General features: G+C 32.8%; 1 protein-coding gene and 3 long non-coding RNA genes across 10 annotated transcripts in view; 3 read left to right on the forward strand and 1 right to left on the reverse strand.

Moving 5' to 3' along the window:
* Positions 1-16,555, forward strand: part of LOC147843587 (uncharacterized) — a 27,873-nt gene continuing 11,318 nt past the window's right edge. Inside the window, exon 1 of the long non-coding RNA XR_015493875.1 lies at positions 1-130. This is a non-coding gene — a long non-coding RNA (uncharacterized LOC147843587). The remainder of the gene's footprint in view (positions 131-16,555) is intronic.
* LOC147843588 (uncharacterized) lies at positions 659-15,748 on the reverse strand. 7 transcript variants are annotated; one of them, XM_087257573.1, is made up of 18 exons: positions 15,620-15,727; positions 15,498-15,523; positions 13,868-13,904; positions 13,565-13,625; positions 10,142-10,354; positions 9,937-10,027; positions 9,350-9,492; positions 9,218-9,274; positions 8,797-8,871; positions 6,952-7,035; positions 6,790-6,834; positions 5,228-5,284; positions 5,064-5,141; positions 4,926-4,976; positions 3,809-3,856; positions 3,514-3,716; positions 3,019-3,175; positions 659-873 (listed from the first exon to the last, which is right to left on the reverse strand). In XM_087257573.1, exons 5-18 carry the CDS (start codon positions 10,332-10,334, stop codon positions 770-772), a joined length of 1,386 nt encoding a protein of 461 aa, XP_087113699.1. In that variant the 5' UTR covers positions 10,335-10,354; positions 13,565-13,625; positions 13,868-13,904; positions 15,498-15,523; positions 15,620-15,727; the 3' UTR covers positions 659-769. The 7 variants fall into 7 exon arrangements, 6 of the variants coding, with proteins under 6 accessions (XP_087113699.1, XP_087113701.1, XP_087113700.1 ...); XM_087257575.1 differs by having other exon boundaries at positions 13,868-15,523; positions 15,620-15,748; XM_087257574.1 differs by having other exon boundaries at positions 15,498-15,716.
* LOC147843589 (uncharacterized) lies at positions 1,473-12,970 on the forward strand. The gene is made up of 10 exons (XR_015493838.2): positions 1,473-1,522; positions 2,056-2,226; positions 3,053-3,189; positions 3,585-3,726; positions 5,072-5,161; positions 6,742-6,870; positions 6,964-7,017; positions 9,956-10,041; positions 10,155-10,328; positions 12,762-12,970. It is a non-coding gene; the product is annotated as an uncharacterized LOC147843589 (long non-coding RNA).
* The window catches only part of LOC147843590 (uncharacterized), a 7,095-nt gene continuing 5,190 nt past the window's right edge, over positions 14,651-16,555 (forward strand). The window contains exons 1-2 of the long non-coding RNA XR_015493837.1: positions 14,651-14,709; positions 16,219-16,338. This is a non-coding gene — a long non-coding RNA (uncharacterized LOC147843590). The remainder of the gene's footprint in view (positions 14,710-16,218; positions 16,339-16,555) is intronic.

Below are 16,555 nucleotides of genomic sequence, written 5' to 3' on the forward strand. Positions count from 1 at the left end.
ACATTTAATGAATGCCGCCATGATGAACAGAATAATTTTCTTAAAAAAAAAAAAAAAAAAAAAAAAAACACTGACCCCAAACTTTTAACCTGTAGTGTAGGGTCTGAGATGATTAGATAATTGGTTGTTAGTAGGGTTGGGCATCTAAGCTATAATGCCGATCCGATACGCATCTCGATACAAAGAATACGATCCGATATATTAGCGATACATTTATGACATATTGCGATGCGACACGATACGATTCACACCCATATCACGATACGATGCGATAATTCAGCACTAACTAATTAAATCAAGTTCATGAGATTATGTAAAACCCAGATAGCACACATGCGTCGCAGAGACGTCTGCTGGACATCCGCGTTTTCATCTGGGAGACGTCTTATTCAGGGCGTTTGCTCATCTGGAAAACGTCGCATAGACGTCCTTGTCATACATTCAAACAACGTCTATGCGATGCATTACAGATGTTCATTTTTAAAATGTTAGGTCTGTGAGACATCTTATTTATGTAGCATAGACGTCGTTTTTTTATTTGTTTATTTAGACATTCCTTCATTCATACTGCTATAAATAACAGTTACAGGTACTCTGGTTATACATCCGTCTTCACATAAGCTAAAGTATATCCACTCAAAATGAAAAACACAACGGCTGAAGAATTATTTGTAGAATTTTATTATATTATAATTGATTAGAATTCATATTTTTTGAAGCAAACAAAACCAAATAGCAGCAAATAAATAAATTTAAAAAAACAACTGGCTTAAGAGGCCATTCTTCCTGGGGCCAAGCGGAGAAAGTCTTTCAAATATTTTTCGGCTTCTGCCTCTGTTGGAGACGGAAGAACGGGGTTCCTCATAGCTGCACCTGTTAAAAAAAGAAAAAATATAAAGAAATTAAAATAAGGCGGTTTTAAGAAGGCTCAGGGGGTGTTTTATTTTATTGTGAGCCTTTTATTTTTATCTGACCAAAATTAATACACACCATATTAATTATTGCATTTGACTACATAATAATAATAATAATAGAGTGGAAGAAATAATACTATGATTGTTTGAAATGCGTTTAGCTAAATGGCATATCGTCTATTTTAGATAATGATCGTTAACACCATTTTTTAAATCAGTTTAGCCTACCTTTATTTGATTGCTGTTCATTTGTTGTTGAAATACGGCTTAGATTGGAAATATTTTCACTATTCGATCATGCACCGTCCTCATGTAATCAATATCATATTCTTTAAAATGTTACTCTCAAATAAATTAAGCTATAGCTTTGAAAAAATTGATGTCAAATAGAAACGAGAGGTGCAAAAGCTTAAATCCGCCATAAAATGAATAAAGAAAAAATAACAACAACAAAAACAAGTGTACTTGCATTAGTATGCATTTGGACAACGTGGTCAAATTCAAGGAATCGACTCTTTTGTGTTCGAAACTTCATCACTATTGCGCATGTTTCCTCAAAGCATCACACTCAGCACGTAGAAGACACCAGTCCACGCGGGAATACTGAGGTAAGCAGTCTGATTCATTGTTATTGATATGTGTGGTCAGTAAAATATTTATTCCACTTTGTTTGTAGTAAATTTAACAAGGTAATAACTTTATTTAGACGAATAAAGCTATGTTTAAACACGTTGTGATGACAACTGACCAAGCAGCAGTTCAAGGTGATTAGGGCTAACTTAAATTTCGGGAAAATTTGTTCTTTAAATTTATTAGATTAATATCATACGACAAATTGACTGCTAAATAATGAATACTGTAAAAGTGTACATATGCATTATACTGTAGTGCTGGGAGATTATTCGAAAATCGAAACCTAAATCCATAACCGACATATATCCCCACGTGGCGATTTAATGCATGTACCGTCCACATGTGCTTCAGCAAAGCTCAAGCGAATGCAGGCAATGTGATTAATAATCAGAGGCATGACAGATTTTCTTTTTGATTATATGACCTATAATTTGTGAAGCATAACTCACTTTTTTTTAGCGTTTATTCATAATCAAATCGACTGAGGTTTTGTTTTTATTATTTCTAGTTATCACATACAAGGTAGGTGCAGTAATCAGCACTATCGCCTCACAGCAAGAAGGTCGCTGGTTCGAGCCTCGGCTGGGTCAGTTGGCATTTCTGTGTGGAGTTTTCAATTTCTTCCCGTGTTCGCTTGGGTTTCCTACGGGTGCTCCGATTTCCAAAGTCCAAAGACGAGGTATGGGTGAATTGGGTAAGCTAAAAAAATGGTCCATAGTGTATGAGTGTGTGTGTGTATGTTTCCCAGTGATGGGTTGCAGCTGGAATGGCATCCGCTGCGTAAAACGAATGCTGGATAAGTTGGCGGTTCATTCTGCTGTGGCGACCCCGAAATAATAAAGGGGCTGAGCCAAAAAGAAAATGAATGAATGAACATACAATGTAAGCTGTCTTTTCGTAAAGAGAAGCATGCACACACACGCACTTAAAATATTATTGTGAACAGCAATGTTCACATTATGTACTTTTTCACATTGCTTTATTATTTACTATTTTCCAGACACAAGTTATGCTTGTTAAAGATACTTGTCATTTTCCACTTTTGACATGGAAATATTTTTTTAGGGAAACTTTCTTTTAACACTAAAACTGAAATGTTTAGTAAATGAATAAATGGAACTTGATTAAGTACAAAAAATTACTTGGAAAATAATATAATGATTCAATATTTCAAAAGGAGGTAAAGTGTTCAATCAATCAAGGTTTTGATTTAAGGTTTAATCTCCTTGCCCTAATATACAAGAATGAACAATTCTCCACTTAAAATAATGATCTAAATTTTATTTCTAAAACACTCTTGTGTATTAAATATCATTTTACAATATATGAACAGCATATGCTAGCTCGTAAGCTTATAGCACACTGATAACCATATTATGTGTGTACAAGGTAATCATGCTATAGAGATATACTGGCAGTTCTGTCTTATAGGTATTATCTAAACCGTTCATTGCAAGACAATTAAACATACCTATCACAAGTGTCCCAATATTTGTGTTTTTTAGGCCTCTTTTATCTCCTCTTCCACACCAGTTGAGCTGTTTGGCCACTGGACCAAACACTTTGGAGGCTACACGCCAAATGGTTTTTTTCAGAGTTTGTCCTCCTCTGATGGATAACCTCTTCATCTTAAAAATAAAAGGTAATATTAAATCTTTACAGACAAAGTGCAAGGACTATGGCCCAGTTTTACAGACAAGGATGAGCTTAAGTCTGGACTATAAGTCTTAGTTAATGTTAGATATAAAACTACTTTTATAAAAATCCATGTGAAAGAAAATATAAGCACAATACTAGCGTGCATCTGGTAACAAAATAATGGCAATGAGATATTGTAAGGCATCACACAGCTCACACATACATTTTTAGTTTGGGACTAGCCTTAAGTGTTGTCTGTGAAACTGGCCATATAATAAAGATTTACTTAACAACAGCTGTAAAACTTTTAAATCTTAAATATTCGTACCATCTTCTCCATCATTGGTTTTTCAGCTAATTGCCTTTCCAGTTGTTCAAGGTCCTCAATTGTTTCAATAGGAAAGGTGTCATCCTCAGTGTCCACCACCATTTGACCACTTGACCGAGGGGCAAGGGACTGGACCACTGAAGTTAGATGGGTAATCTTCATGTCCAGCTCATTAAGCTTCTCCAAAATTGCCCTCTCCACAGCTGCAACACAGTAAGTGGGTTAATCTCTATTCAACTATACGTAAATATTTTTTAATTATTATTATTATTCTTAGCACTTAAATTTTACTTACGTGTGCATTGACTGGAGATGCAGCTCCATCGGCTGATACCAGAAGCATCTGCAAGCAAAATCACTTTTGAACGATTCACAAAAATGTTATGAGGATATTGTAATAATATGCTTGAAACCTTAAACGATAAAAAAAAAACTATATCCGTCTGATTACACATTGTTTTTCTATGGCTAAAATGACTTAAACTATTCACAGAATTCAGAAAAGCAAAATAGCAAAACTGAATTAAGAGGAAATAAAACTGAATTTTAAAAAGCAGACAGAAGCCAACCCCCTCTTGGTCTGTGCTTTTACGTAAAATAGTTTATATGTGAATTTTTCTGTGCATACGAAATCGTTAGTTCCCCAAAGTTATTGAAAGCATAAATTAACAAAACACTTTAAATTAATTTTCAAACCATTAATTTATAGGTAATGATAAATTATATATTGTACTCTAATACATTAATATTCTGAATACAGTGAGTTTTTTTTACTGTCACTATAATTAACGAAGTGTTTTTTGTTGTTGTATAGTGTTGTATTTATTAGGTTACAAGGAAATAATTAGATAATGTTTTGCGAACAGCTTATTAACCATGGAAAATTTTCACAGAAAATTGGAAAATGTCATTGATTAGTTGCTTTGAACAAGTTTCATATTCAGTGTTGATTAATATGTTTACAAATAAATTAAAAGGATGTACATTTACTTACGTTTACACACCATTAAGTGGTTATAAACATTTGAGTTTTTTTTTTGTTCTGCTAAACACAAGGAAGGTATTGTGAAGAAAGCTAAAAGCCAGTGATTATTGACTTCTATAGTAGGAAAATGCTATGGAAGTAAATGGTTACAGGTTTCCAACTTTCTTCAAAATATCTTCATTTGTGTTCAGCAAGAAGGAAGAAAGTTTGGGTAACACTTCGTAACAACTGCACACTGAATCATGCATTTAGCATTAGCAAATTGTTAATTAATTTGCAAGAAATTTAATTAATTTGTTAAGATTTAACTACATTAATAGATGTTGGTTAGCAGTATATAAATACAACTACAAATACTGTATAAAAAACATAATAATAATAATAATTCATAAGAAGTAACTGTCAATTAAAAAAACAAATGACTTACTCTTCGCTCTTGCCTGGGTACTTGAAGGTCTCAGCTCAGAAGTTGTGTCTTCTGTGTGATTGTACAGACAATGTAACATTACCATGTTAATAATTAGAAACTAATTTGCTGTGTATGTTTTTTTAAATGTTCTTGCACCTCGATAGCTCGATGGGTGGTCCCCCCAAGCATCTTCTTGCTCATTTACATGGGACATGCTTATTGGAAAAACTGGTGCTGAGAAAAAGGTCAAGTTGGTAAGTTGCATTTGCTACTATGACACTACATAAAATGTATATAATTTATTTATTTTTTACACTTACTCTGCATTTTTCTTTGATCTGCTGATGGCTTTGGATCTTGGACAGAGTATGTGTTGTCTAAATAATAAAAAACAAACAAACAAAAGTATAAAAAGGTTGCAAAAAATTACAATAAATGTGTTTAGGATTTCCTCTGTATACTTCATTATTGTTTTATTTAATCTTTGATGGTAGAAATATGTAGGTGATCAGGTCACCCATATAGAAATCTGATGCATGTAAATATACAGGGTGATTCAAAAAGAATACCACAACTTTTAAAATCAAGAACTCTTCAAAGAAGAGGAGGTCATATTGAACATCTATGAACTTGTTTACTACTAAAAAACTTTTAAGGACTTCACACTGATTATTTACCCAAGGTTCCATCATGTTTCTTTGATTAAATACAGATTTTCAAAGTTGTGGTATTCTTTTTTTAATCACCCTGTATATAGAAAACAAATAATTGAATTAAAAGTTCATATTTAGACTTCACATACAATATTTGTCATTGACCACTTATATATTTGTTAAACAACTGGAATTACAAATATGTATAGATATGTAAATTTTATATTAATAATTAATATTTTTAGGTTTTAATAATTACATTTAATATATATATATATATATATATATATATATATATATATATATATATATATATATATATATATATAATATTTTTTCTGTAGAATGCTTTAAAATATTATATTTGTCCATTAGGTTTGTCAGTACTAAAGTCAAAATAATTTAGCTAAATAAATTTATATTACGGTTCAAAAATATATACAAAAAACCTCTAAAATACAGGAAAAAATCAAGAGAAACTTAAAATAATATTACATTTATTATTATTATTATAAATTTAAAAATTTGTAGTTTACTTTTTTGTGCAAATACTCATTTGAATTTAAATTTAAATTTTTTTAAATTTAAATTTTTATTCCTAAAGATGTTATGTGGCCAAACTTGTATTTTAGTGCACATAACTGTTTAATAAACATCTTTTATTTAAATGAACAAAAATATTATCTCTGTTTACTGAAAAATAGATTACAATATTCCAATTCAAAAGGAGGTGTACTCATATGTGCTGAGCAGAGTGTGTGTGTGTGTGTGTGTGTGTGTGTGTGTGTGTGTGTGTCTGTGTGCGTGCGTGCGTGTGTGTGAACATATCTGTACATATTATTCCAATCGTTGAAAGATAATATTTGTAAGCAGCACAGCCATTTTTGCAATATTTCAAAATGTATATTGCATAAATAAAATATATTTTATTTGTAAAATCCAAATAGGAACTTGCATGGCATATATGTAATTTGCATAAATTTAAATGCAACAGATTTCAATATGGGCAGGTATCGCATTGGTGATCTGCATATGAGAAGCTCTGTCTTTATTGAGCTTTCTTGACATTTGACAAAATGGTACTCTTTCTACTGTTGTAGATGAATTGTGTTCTCTTTTTTGTATTTTAGTCTTAGCTTTACAGCCTTGTTTAATCAAACATTTTCTTTTTTACAATACAGCTAAATGAAATGTGACCGTAATTACCTGAAGTGAGACATACAACTTACGTGGTGCTCTGTCTTGTAAAGGCCGCAGCACAGAAAATGTGTCCTCTGTTGGATTGTACAGAAAATGTTGAGTTACCTAGTGTGAGTATGTGGAGCAATTTTCTTATTTCAGTTCTTATTTCAAATACCAATGAATCTGTTATTATTTATTTTGTTTTTTACCTTGATTTTCAGGTTGGGGTTTATCCCAAGTGTCTTGGTGCTCCACTTCCTGGCAGAACCTCACAGGTACGTCTGGAGCTGAAACTGCAATTATTTTCTTTGCAATTATGAAATGTTATTTGACATTTTTAATTGTAATACCTGGTTCAGAGAAGATTCAGTCTTTAAAGAGGCTTTCAACTTTTGGCAGAATAAGCAGATCATGAAACATACAATTTGTGCACAATTATTATGAAAGTTGATATCTGGTTATATTGACTGTGATAAGGGAGTCATGGTTTTAACTGCTAGTAACAATGAAAATTTAAGGATAGGAGAAGGATTTAAACTCTGATGACTTACTGCAAGATTCTGAAAGATAATATCTTTTAACAGTTACAAGAGGAAGTGGTCCTGTCCTTCTAGACCAGTTCTCAACCTATGCCTATGAAGTTCTCCGTGTATTTCAGTATTTCAGCTTGTGGTTATTTTTGAGTGGGTACATTTTGAGACATTGTATCCCATTGTGTCATTCTTTGACACAGAAGCTGACACATTGTACTTGTCAGTGACTAAAGGGTTCCTGATGCTTTCAAACTCTTTCAATGATGAACCGGATGAATCTTTCAGTATAGGAAATTAATTTTGAAATGAACACTGAAAACTTCTGGAAGATAAATTCTTTAAACCGATACAAAGGGAGTGGTGCTTGTCCTTTCAACCTATGCCTATAAAAGTCTCTGGGCATTTTACAACATTTCTGCGTGTGATTCTTAAGTGGGTACAATCGATACATTGAGTCAAATTGTGTCATTCTTTGACACAGAATCTGACACATTGTACTTGTTTTGGCTCTGGCAAACTGGGTTTCCTAAACTATTCACCTTAATAACTGAAATCCTATTTTATAATATTATTTTCTTCTCGGCCAGTTGATTGTGACTCTTTATGTTTAAATAATGTCAGTTTCCTCTATGAGCATTTCTTGTCCAGTGGACTCAATTTAAAAATTAGCTTGTGTTGCACTTTCTCCTAGCCATATAATATACAGTTGAAGTCAGAATTATTAGCCCCCCTTTGAATTAGTTTTTCTTTTTTTATATATATTTTTCAAATGATGTTTAACAGAGCAAAGAAATTTTCACTGTATGTCTGATAATATTTTTATGTCTATATATTTGTTTTATTTCAGCTAGAATAAAATCAGTTTTTAATTATTTAAACCCATTTTAAGGTAAAAATTATTAGCCCCTTTAAGCTTTATTTTTTTCTGATAGTCTACAAAATAAACCATCATTGTACAATAACTTGCCTAATTAACCTAACCTGACTAGTTAACCTAATTAACCTAGTTAAGCCTTTAAATGTCTCTTTAAGCTGTAAAGAAGTATCTTGAAAAATATCTAGTCAAATATTATTTACTGTCATCATGGTAAAGATAAAATAAATCAATTATTAAAGATGAGTCATTAAAACTATTATGTTTAGAAATATGTTTTAAAAATCTGCTCTCTGTTAAACAGAAATTGGGGGAAAAATAAACTGGGGGGCTAATAATTCAGGGGGGCTAATAATTCTGACTTCAACTTTATATATATTCAAGTCACTTTTGCTTCAACTAAATATATATATATATATATATATATATATATATATATTTAATAGAGGTACAATGTACTTCTATTAAAAATAGGATCGGAATATTACATTTATTTATATTTGTGCACAAACTGTAGGTGAGTGTTGTCTATTCAGCAATCAGAATCATGAACCAGCCTGTCATTGAGTCAGCCTTTTGAGTCATGAATGCTGTGAAGTTACAGCTTTTACAGTTTGTAGTTACAGTATTCATGTAAAGCGAGTTACCTTGACTAGTGGAGGGAGTTTCAAAACAGGCCTGCTGTTGCTTTTCTGTAGCTTTTTGTTGGTCGCGGACAAATGCTGTTGAAACATTACAGATGAAACAGATGTTATATCTGTCTCACAAACAAAAATTACATTGTACTGCACAGATCTTTATAGCTTGAGAGTGCTGTTGCTTCTAATTAGCAATTAAAAGTTATTTGTGCCTCTTAAAATGTAATACTCAATTTATGAATGTAATAACAGTAGTTTTTTGCAAAATGTTAAAAGAACAATATTACTGGATTCAGCTGAAAACATTATGGTAAAGCAGCATGTCAAGAGCTTGTGCATTACATTTAATTTACTGTGATTAAGGAACATTCTTGAGCATATCACAAAGTACTTAAAACATCAAATATCTGTTTTACTAATTAAAACTTACAATTGCAAAAACTGTTAATTGTTTTACATGATGTTAGCTGAGGTCGTACAAGGGGACCTGAAAAAGAAAAAAACTGCTCAGTGATCATACATACACTTTTGACTGGCAGTAATATAAGTGGTGTATTTTTACCTTTTGCCCTGATATGTCTTGGGGGTGTTGGAGCTTTTGGTGCAGGTGGGACCCTTGGTGTTGGTAGACTTTTTTCTTTATTTAGTTTCTTTTTTTTGTGGGGAGTATCGCAAGGCTCATCATCTGATGTGTATATTTTCTTTCTATGAGCACAATCAGGGTAGTTAATTATACAAAGCATGATTGGATTATAACAATGTCTTGTTTTTTAAATGTAAGAAGAAAAAAACACAAACTTAAAAATAAGTTCAATATAATTTTTATAGTAAAAGTTTTCTTTCCATCATTCTTAGGAAAGTTAGGAAATGGCCAAAATATAATAGTAAAAATAACAAAACCTTTTGCTTGTTTAAATCTGGCATAATTGTGTATTTGCGTGTTGCAAAAAATGCAAACAAACAGTTGATGATACATTTAAAACTAAATATACCTGATTTACCTGATAAGTGTGATTGAGATGTAAAAACTACGGCTGAATTTGATATTATAATTAAATATATTTACCTTTGTTACTCACATGAACTTTGTTTAGCTTCAGAAGACTGAATATTGTTGTTAAAAGTAAAATGTGTGTTTTGACAACTTACTTCGGAATTCTTTTTGCAGGCATTTCAGATTCCGAGATGTCAGATGTGTAGCATGCCTGTTTCCATTTCTTTGAAATCTTGTCAAAAGATGCTGAAAGAAATAAAGTATGTAACAATTCATGAATATAATAGTCTATGGAATGTCATATATTATTGAATTTATCCTTTGTTTAATATTGTTTATTTACAATGTACTTCTGTGTACCTGACTCGTGTAGAATTCTGGCCTGATGCTTGGTCCAACCTTTATCTGGTTGTGGTGCCTCCATCAACCGGACACTCTTCAACACCCTGTCTATCTCCTTGTATGGAGGCCACCACGAGTGACCCTCTGAGTACCAAGACTTTGCGACAGGTCCGGTACTCCCTTCGTGAATGAACTCCACTATCAGGTACATTTTTTTTAAGCTGCAAGAACCTAGAGCCCCATAGTGTTGAAAGACACATATTAAATTTCGGTTGTTTATGTGCATGATTCAAATACACAAAATACATTTCATGCAAAATAATGATGCAAGTTAATATTGAGAAATTTTTTCCCAAGCACATATTACCAATTCCAGACCACATCAATCTTAAGAACCACTACTACTTTTGTATTCATCATTCTTTATTGATATATAATTTTCTGACAACACTCAAAGTAAAAAATGCTTTAAATTCAGGTGTTTTACTGATAAAAATATAACTTGGACTGAAAAGTTGCAAAATTATTAAATGACGGTGAAAAGAAGGCAATACTAGAAATTGCAAAATAAAGTAATGACAACTATTTTGGATCATTTGAATCGAGCTATTTTCACTTTCTGCCTTCATATAATATTACATATTGGTTATAGTTGTAATTAGGGCTTGACATTAATACTCGCCAAACCACCAAATGCAGGTAGATTTCAGCTGTGGCGGGTAAAGACTGCCATTTCCACTAGCCACTTTGGCTGGTTGAAAATAATTTTTTAATCGTAGTTTTCTTAAAAGCAGGGTTCAACAATAAGGATGGTCCAGTTTTTGGGACAGTAGACAGGATTGTCAGTGTCCTGACCAGGCCAGTGCTGGCTTATCACTAAATATTATAATTTCAGTTTTTTACCGTTTATCAATATGCATGCAAATGTGATAAAAAAAATTATATATATTTATTTTTTTCAAAATTAGTGGTATACACAGTAATGAGTGGAACAGCAAATGAGATTTTAGAATCAAGAAGCAGCATGATTGACAAAAACAACTGTGTTTATGCAAAACAAAAGATAGCAGATAAATACCAAATGAGAGCTTGATCATACACACTGTGAGACACAGGCTATTCTTACTCACTGAGAGATGTTTTTGAGAGCCGAGTGTTTAAAATACTTGTGCACTACCGTGTCCTTGCATGTAGCAATCCTCCTTGGAAATGAAACTGGTGTGATGGATTCTATTTGAAATAGACTGGACAAAAGTAATTCTCGTGCATCCACAGTCCTTCTGCTTTCAAGAGCTTTAGATTTAAAAACAGGTATTTGTAAGCAGCAGTGATTGCCACTTTAACCATTGTTTGAACAGATTATTAATGTGCCTAATGTTAACTGTGTGCACATGATTAATATTTCATTATCACACATGGTTTGTTTTTCACCTGCTTTCTTTTGCTTGCAAGTCAATTTTCTGCATATAAAATATATTTTCCCAACAACAAAATTGTGGCTAGTGAAAAAGGCAAGTGGCTAGTAACCTTGGAAACTACAAGCCTCAGTGACTGGTGATAAAAAAAGTCAATATCAAGCCCTGGTAGTGATTAAGGTTTACAATTTTCAAAATGCTCTAGGAAAAAATATGATCAGAATATCATCTTGCACAATAATTATACTCGCACTATACAGTATATGTAAAAAAAAAAAAAAAATGTGGAAATAGATAGATACTATGTGTGTAAAGTTTAAACTGAAACAAAATAATTTCTGCAAGGGACTAAAAAAGCTTTCATTTCAATATTTTCAATCTTGCAGAGATGGATTGGTCCTGACATGACATCAGTAGGTAGATGCCAAGTGTGGAGGATGGAAGCGTGGGGATAGTCAAAAAGGAGTTAATGTTTGCTGAAGGTGGTGTAGACCATGTAAATGCCATGCTTTTCTGAAATTATGTTTTGCAGCTTTGCAACCTTTCTGCCAATATAGACAAATGGTTTGCCTGGTCCAGTTTCAGAGTATATGGGCAAACTCACTCTAGGTGCATTTCTGAGGAATGCCATCCTGTTTTCCAGGTGCACACCATCCTGAATACATGTTTCACACCCATGGTAACCTGGTTGGCCATTTTAGAAAAGCATGTTGCAAAAGCAAACTTGAATGTTAACTTTAGTCATTCAAATTCAAAGCCATTTTTTTTAACTCTTTGATTTCAGAGATTAGGTCTTCGAGATACTCATTCAGGGAGCTAGTTTTACAGTACCTTCAGCCCACAATAAATCTATTGGCACATGTTCCCCCTGCACCAAGTTTTAAACTTCTACTAGACTGAGCCAGCATTGAGCAAATGAACTCTTGTAGAGAGGAAGACCATCAATGCTCACCTGGAACTTAAAATTTTTATCTTCCTTAAAATGTACATGTTGTCATAGAGGACCCTTGAAATGGATGCCATTGAACCAAAAGTATATCACTGGCCCTGTGCGTTCAAAGAGAACTCATGTGCAAAAAGAAGGCTATTCTCTTTGAACGCACTTTACCTAATATTGTCCTTGTATCTTTTGGCAGACTCGGATTGTAATTGTGAATGATTATGAGTAATTCATTTAGTGATGCATGTGTTAATTTTTTTTTCTGTTTCCCATCTTGTCAAAGTCATCATTGAGGGGACTTGAACTAGTCAGATTGACTCGTTTATGAAGCACTTGCCAGGATGATACTGCATTCAGTCTCATTAACATGGGACAAACAGTCCAAGAAGTCAGTGCCGTCTTCAACAGTGCTGCTTGTCAATGCCACCATACTGTTCCCTCAATAGTGATGCTTATGACACATGCATTGAATAAAGCTGTTTGTCCACCTTGGCTTTGGCTTTTCTCCTGTTGTGTCCAGTAAGATTGTTTTTTTACAATCCGTAATACACACACACACACACAATGCATTGCCCTAACATGCTAAGCCTGCATTGGTTTTGAAATTCAGTACTTTAAGACCCTTAAGCAGGTCGCACACCAGAAGCGCCGCTCCGCAGCGCGCCACGCAGCGCCATGCATTTTAGAATTCTAAACATAGGTTTCGATCAGAATACACACACAGGTGCTGCAAGTCGGCAGCGCCACGGCACAGGAAGAAGTTCATTTTTCAGCCTCGCCACAAAGCTGCATCTGATTAGTTTAATGTTAAATATCATTCGAATGTGCGCGTCTAGTGTGTGATGCTTTAAACTGTCATGTGCGCGCTGTGTCGCGGCGCTTCTGGTGTGCGACCTGCTTTACATCACACTGCTTACATGTACGCTTACATTTAATTGAACTTTATAAAACTGAAGCTTGGTAAACTAATTGGTGCATATTAGATGGGAGACATCCAGAATGTGCAGTGTTATGAGTCTCCAAGATTTGAAATTTTAGAACCACTTTCTTGATGACCAGTAGTTCTGTCACAATAATTACACGTACCTTATTTTTGAGGGACAGAATGTGTAAGTGTTATGTAGTTGTCAGTTGACTGTAGAGAACTCTGTAATTAGGGAAAAGATAAAACAGGTAACGTCAGTTTTGTCATTGTCATGCCTAGAAACAGTATAAAAAGCTTAATAAATGTATGATTACTCCTTTTTATAAAATGTTTGTTTAATTGAACTAGAACTAAACCCATAAGAATGCCTATATTCTGCTACTCCTTTGAATGTATTTTTTATCCTACCCAAAATTACAGGGACAGTTCGTCTAAGAATGACAATTCTATCACCATTTACTCACCATTCACTTGTTCCAAACCTGTTTGGCTGTCTTTTCTCTGTTGAACACAAAAGAAGATAGTTTGAAGAAAGCTGGAAACCTGTAACCACTGACTTCTATAGTATTTGTTTTTCTACTATGGAAGTCTATGGTTACAGGTTTTCAGGTTTTTTCAAAATGTCTTATATTTTATTCATCAAAAGAAAGAAAATCATAAAAATTTGAAACCCCTCGAGGGAGAGTAAATGTTGAGTGAATTTTCATTTTTGATTGAATTGTCCTTTAATCTCAGGAGAACAAATTTGGGAAAAAAATTAAGGTGAAACTAAAAAACTAAGGGCTAAGGATTATTTTATTTATATATTTATTTGAGTTTTTTTTTTTCTTCGACTATGGTTTAAGTTGAGGGGTTTCAAAACAGTGGACTATGGAGAGTTATATATTTAAAACCATGCTGATTTTTTTTTTATTTAAACTGTTGCTAATGCTACTGTAAATATGGATTATGAAATGAGGGTGTTTTTTATAAAGTTTAAAAAAGTAACAAGAAGTGGGTTATATACTATTTAAAGATTTGTTTCTGTTTTCTGAACTTGACAAAAATTGTAAGGAGATTTATTTGTTTTTGGAAAAGAACTAGAGGATAATAGATTTAAATCTTTATTGATATTTTTAAGGTTTATATGATAGAATTTAGTGGGCTAAATGGTAGTTAGTGATCCCGATTTTGAAAGAGGTCCTAATCAATAGGTGGCACTGTGGCAGTAATACGCTTATAAATAAATCTGTATGCAAAACGGCAATGTCTAGAAGAAGACAACGATAAGGTGACCACAACCAACACGAGGTTCACGGCTCTACAGGTAAAACAATTTACTTTGTGTTTCATGACATGGTGTTATTTTCCTATAGTTTATGTGGTTTTAGTCACGGGATAGCATTAGAGCAGGGAATTCGGTATTGCGAGAAAAGTTCATAAAAATGGTCACTGTTAACACGGATTATAATCCGTTTTCATCTATATTTGGTGCTGACCACTGTTTTTCCACATAAAAAACTTTTAATACCATTTTGAATCCGGCACATACTTTATTAGGCATAACTAACATTTATGGTTGCGTTTGGAGGTTGTGCAAACTCTGGACAGTAGTCCTTCAGGATCGAGTGAGTCTGATGATTATAGTATGTTAATAAAGCCTGTTTAACCAGTTTCGTGCTTATTAAACCTATCAGTTCGATTTCATACAGGTCACTGAAGCATAGACCATAGGTCACGTGTTACTATTCTCAATGCTGTTGGACCAAACTAATCTACGACATAACTTCCCGCCCTACGCGTGCCTGACCACGTCAGTCAACCCTTTCGGTTATTAACCCTGCTTTACTATAGATAAATAAGTACACAAATATTTAATAAAAGTGTGTTAATATAGTTGTGCCATGGTTATCATAGATTTACCTATTTTTGCTAATAGAAACATATTTTAAGTATTTTAGGTAACGTGTATTTTTATTCAGTGCGCCAAAAATCATGGTTTTACGGTAAAAAGTCCTTAACTGGATAGCACATACTTAACAAATAACGTTAAATTAATAAATAATCTTACGATGTTGCAAGGCTGACGTTATTTAATGGAATAACGGTACTTACCAACAACGGACAAATTAACCTTAAGCCTAAAACCGAATAAACAACAACAAAAAAGTTAATATGTAAACAAACAGATAACTACGAATGAACAGGATTGTTATATGTACAAATTTTGTATTTACAGATAATTCTTGAGCTAAATATCAACCTATTATAAAAAAAACAAACGTTGAGGGTGCAATGTCATCTGTTGACAAACAGCCGTTGATCATGTGATGTAATGGCCTCACGACGTGTCACTCAGACAGGGTTAATGGAAATGTCATTGTCTATAATTGTAAGAAATTAATTAATTAGTTAATTTTATATATATTTATTATTTTTATTTAACAATATTCATTATTTTATTTTTTACTATTAATAATTACTTTCTATCACACTGGCATAAGGTTTGTTCTGTTGTCATATGTTGTAAATTTATTTACTAATTGTTGTATTTTAGGGGCACAAATCTCTGGAAAAATATTACTTGTTAATTGTATTGTAATTTTTTCAGGTGTTTTTGAAAGAGTTTTTTCACAAGTATAATATGTTTCCCCCATTCCCCCAATGTTGTGAAAATGCATGAAATGTACTAAATTCCTACATTAAATTAATGGACAGATTTTTTATTGAGAGGTCATGTACTAGATACTTTATTTATTTTTCTATTTATTTTTCTACAATAAAAATAATTTACAATAAAATTATTTACAATAAAATTCTCACCTGTCTTATGCAGAATTCTCTTCTGATGTTTAGCTGTGGTCCCTTGATCCAGACACTCCTCAGCAACCAGTCTTTGTATGGAATCCACCGTTCTCTATAAAGATCTATTTGTCTCTTCTTCCACTTCCATCAGGTACTTTTTTTTTTTTTTGGCCAACAATGTTAATCTTATTTTTCAATATGTGATTTAGTATAACATTATAACTCATTGCATAATGCCATATTCAATGTTCATTATAAGACTTAAACTGTGTGACAGTTTATGAACATTACTTGAACTAGAGCTGCAAAGTTATATAAAAAGATATTTATTTATTTATGGTTTTGTTTGTTTTATATGTAACATTTGG

This window comes from Danio rerio, chromosome 6 (genome assembly GCF_052040795.2).
Source record: "Danio rerio strain M-AB ecotype USA chromosome 6, GRCz13ab, whole genome shotgun sequence".
NCBI classification, from domain to species: domain Eukaryota; kingdom Metazoa; phylum Chordata; class Actinopteri; order Cypriniformes; family Danionidae; genus Danio; species Danio rerio.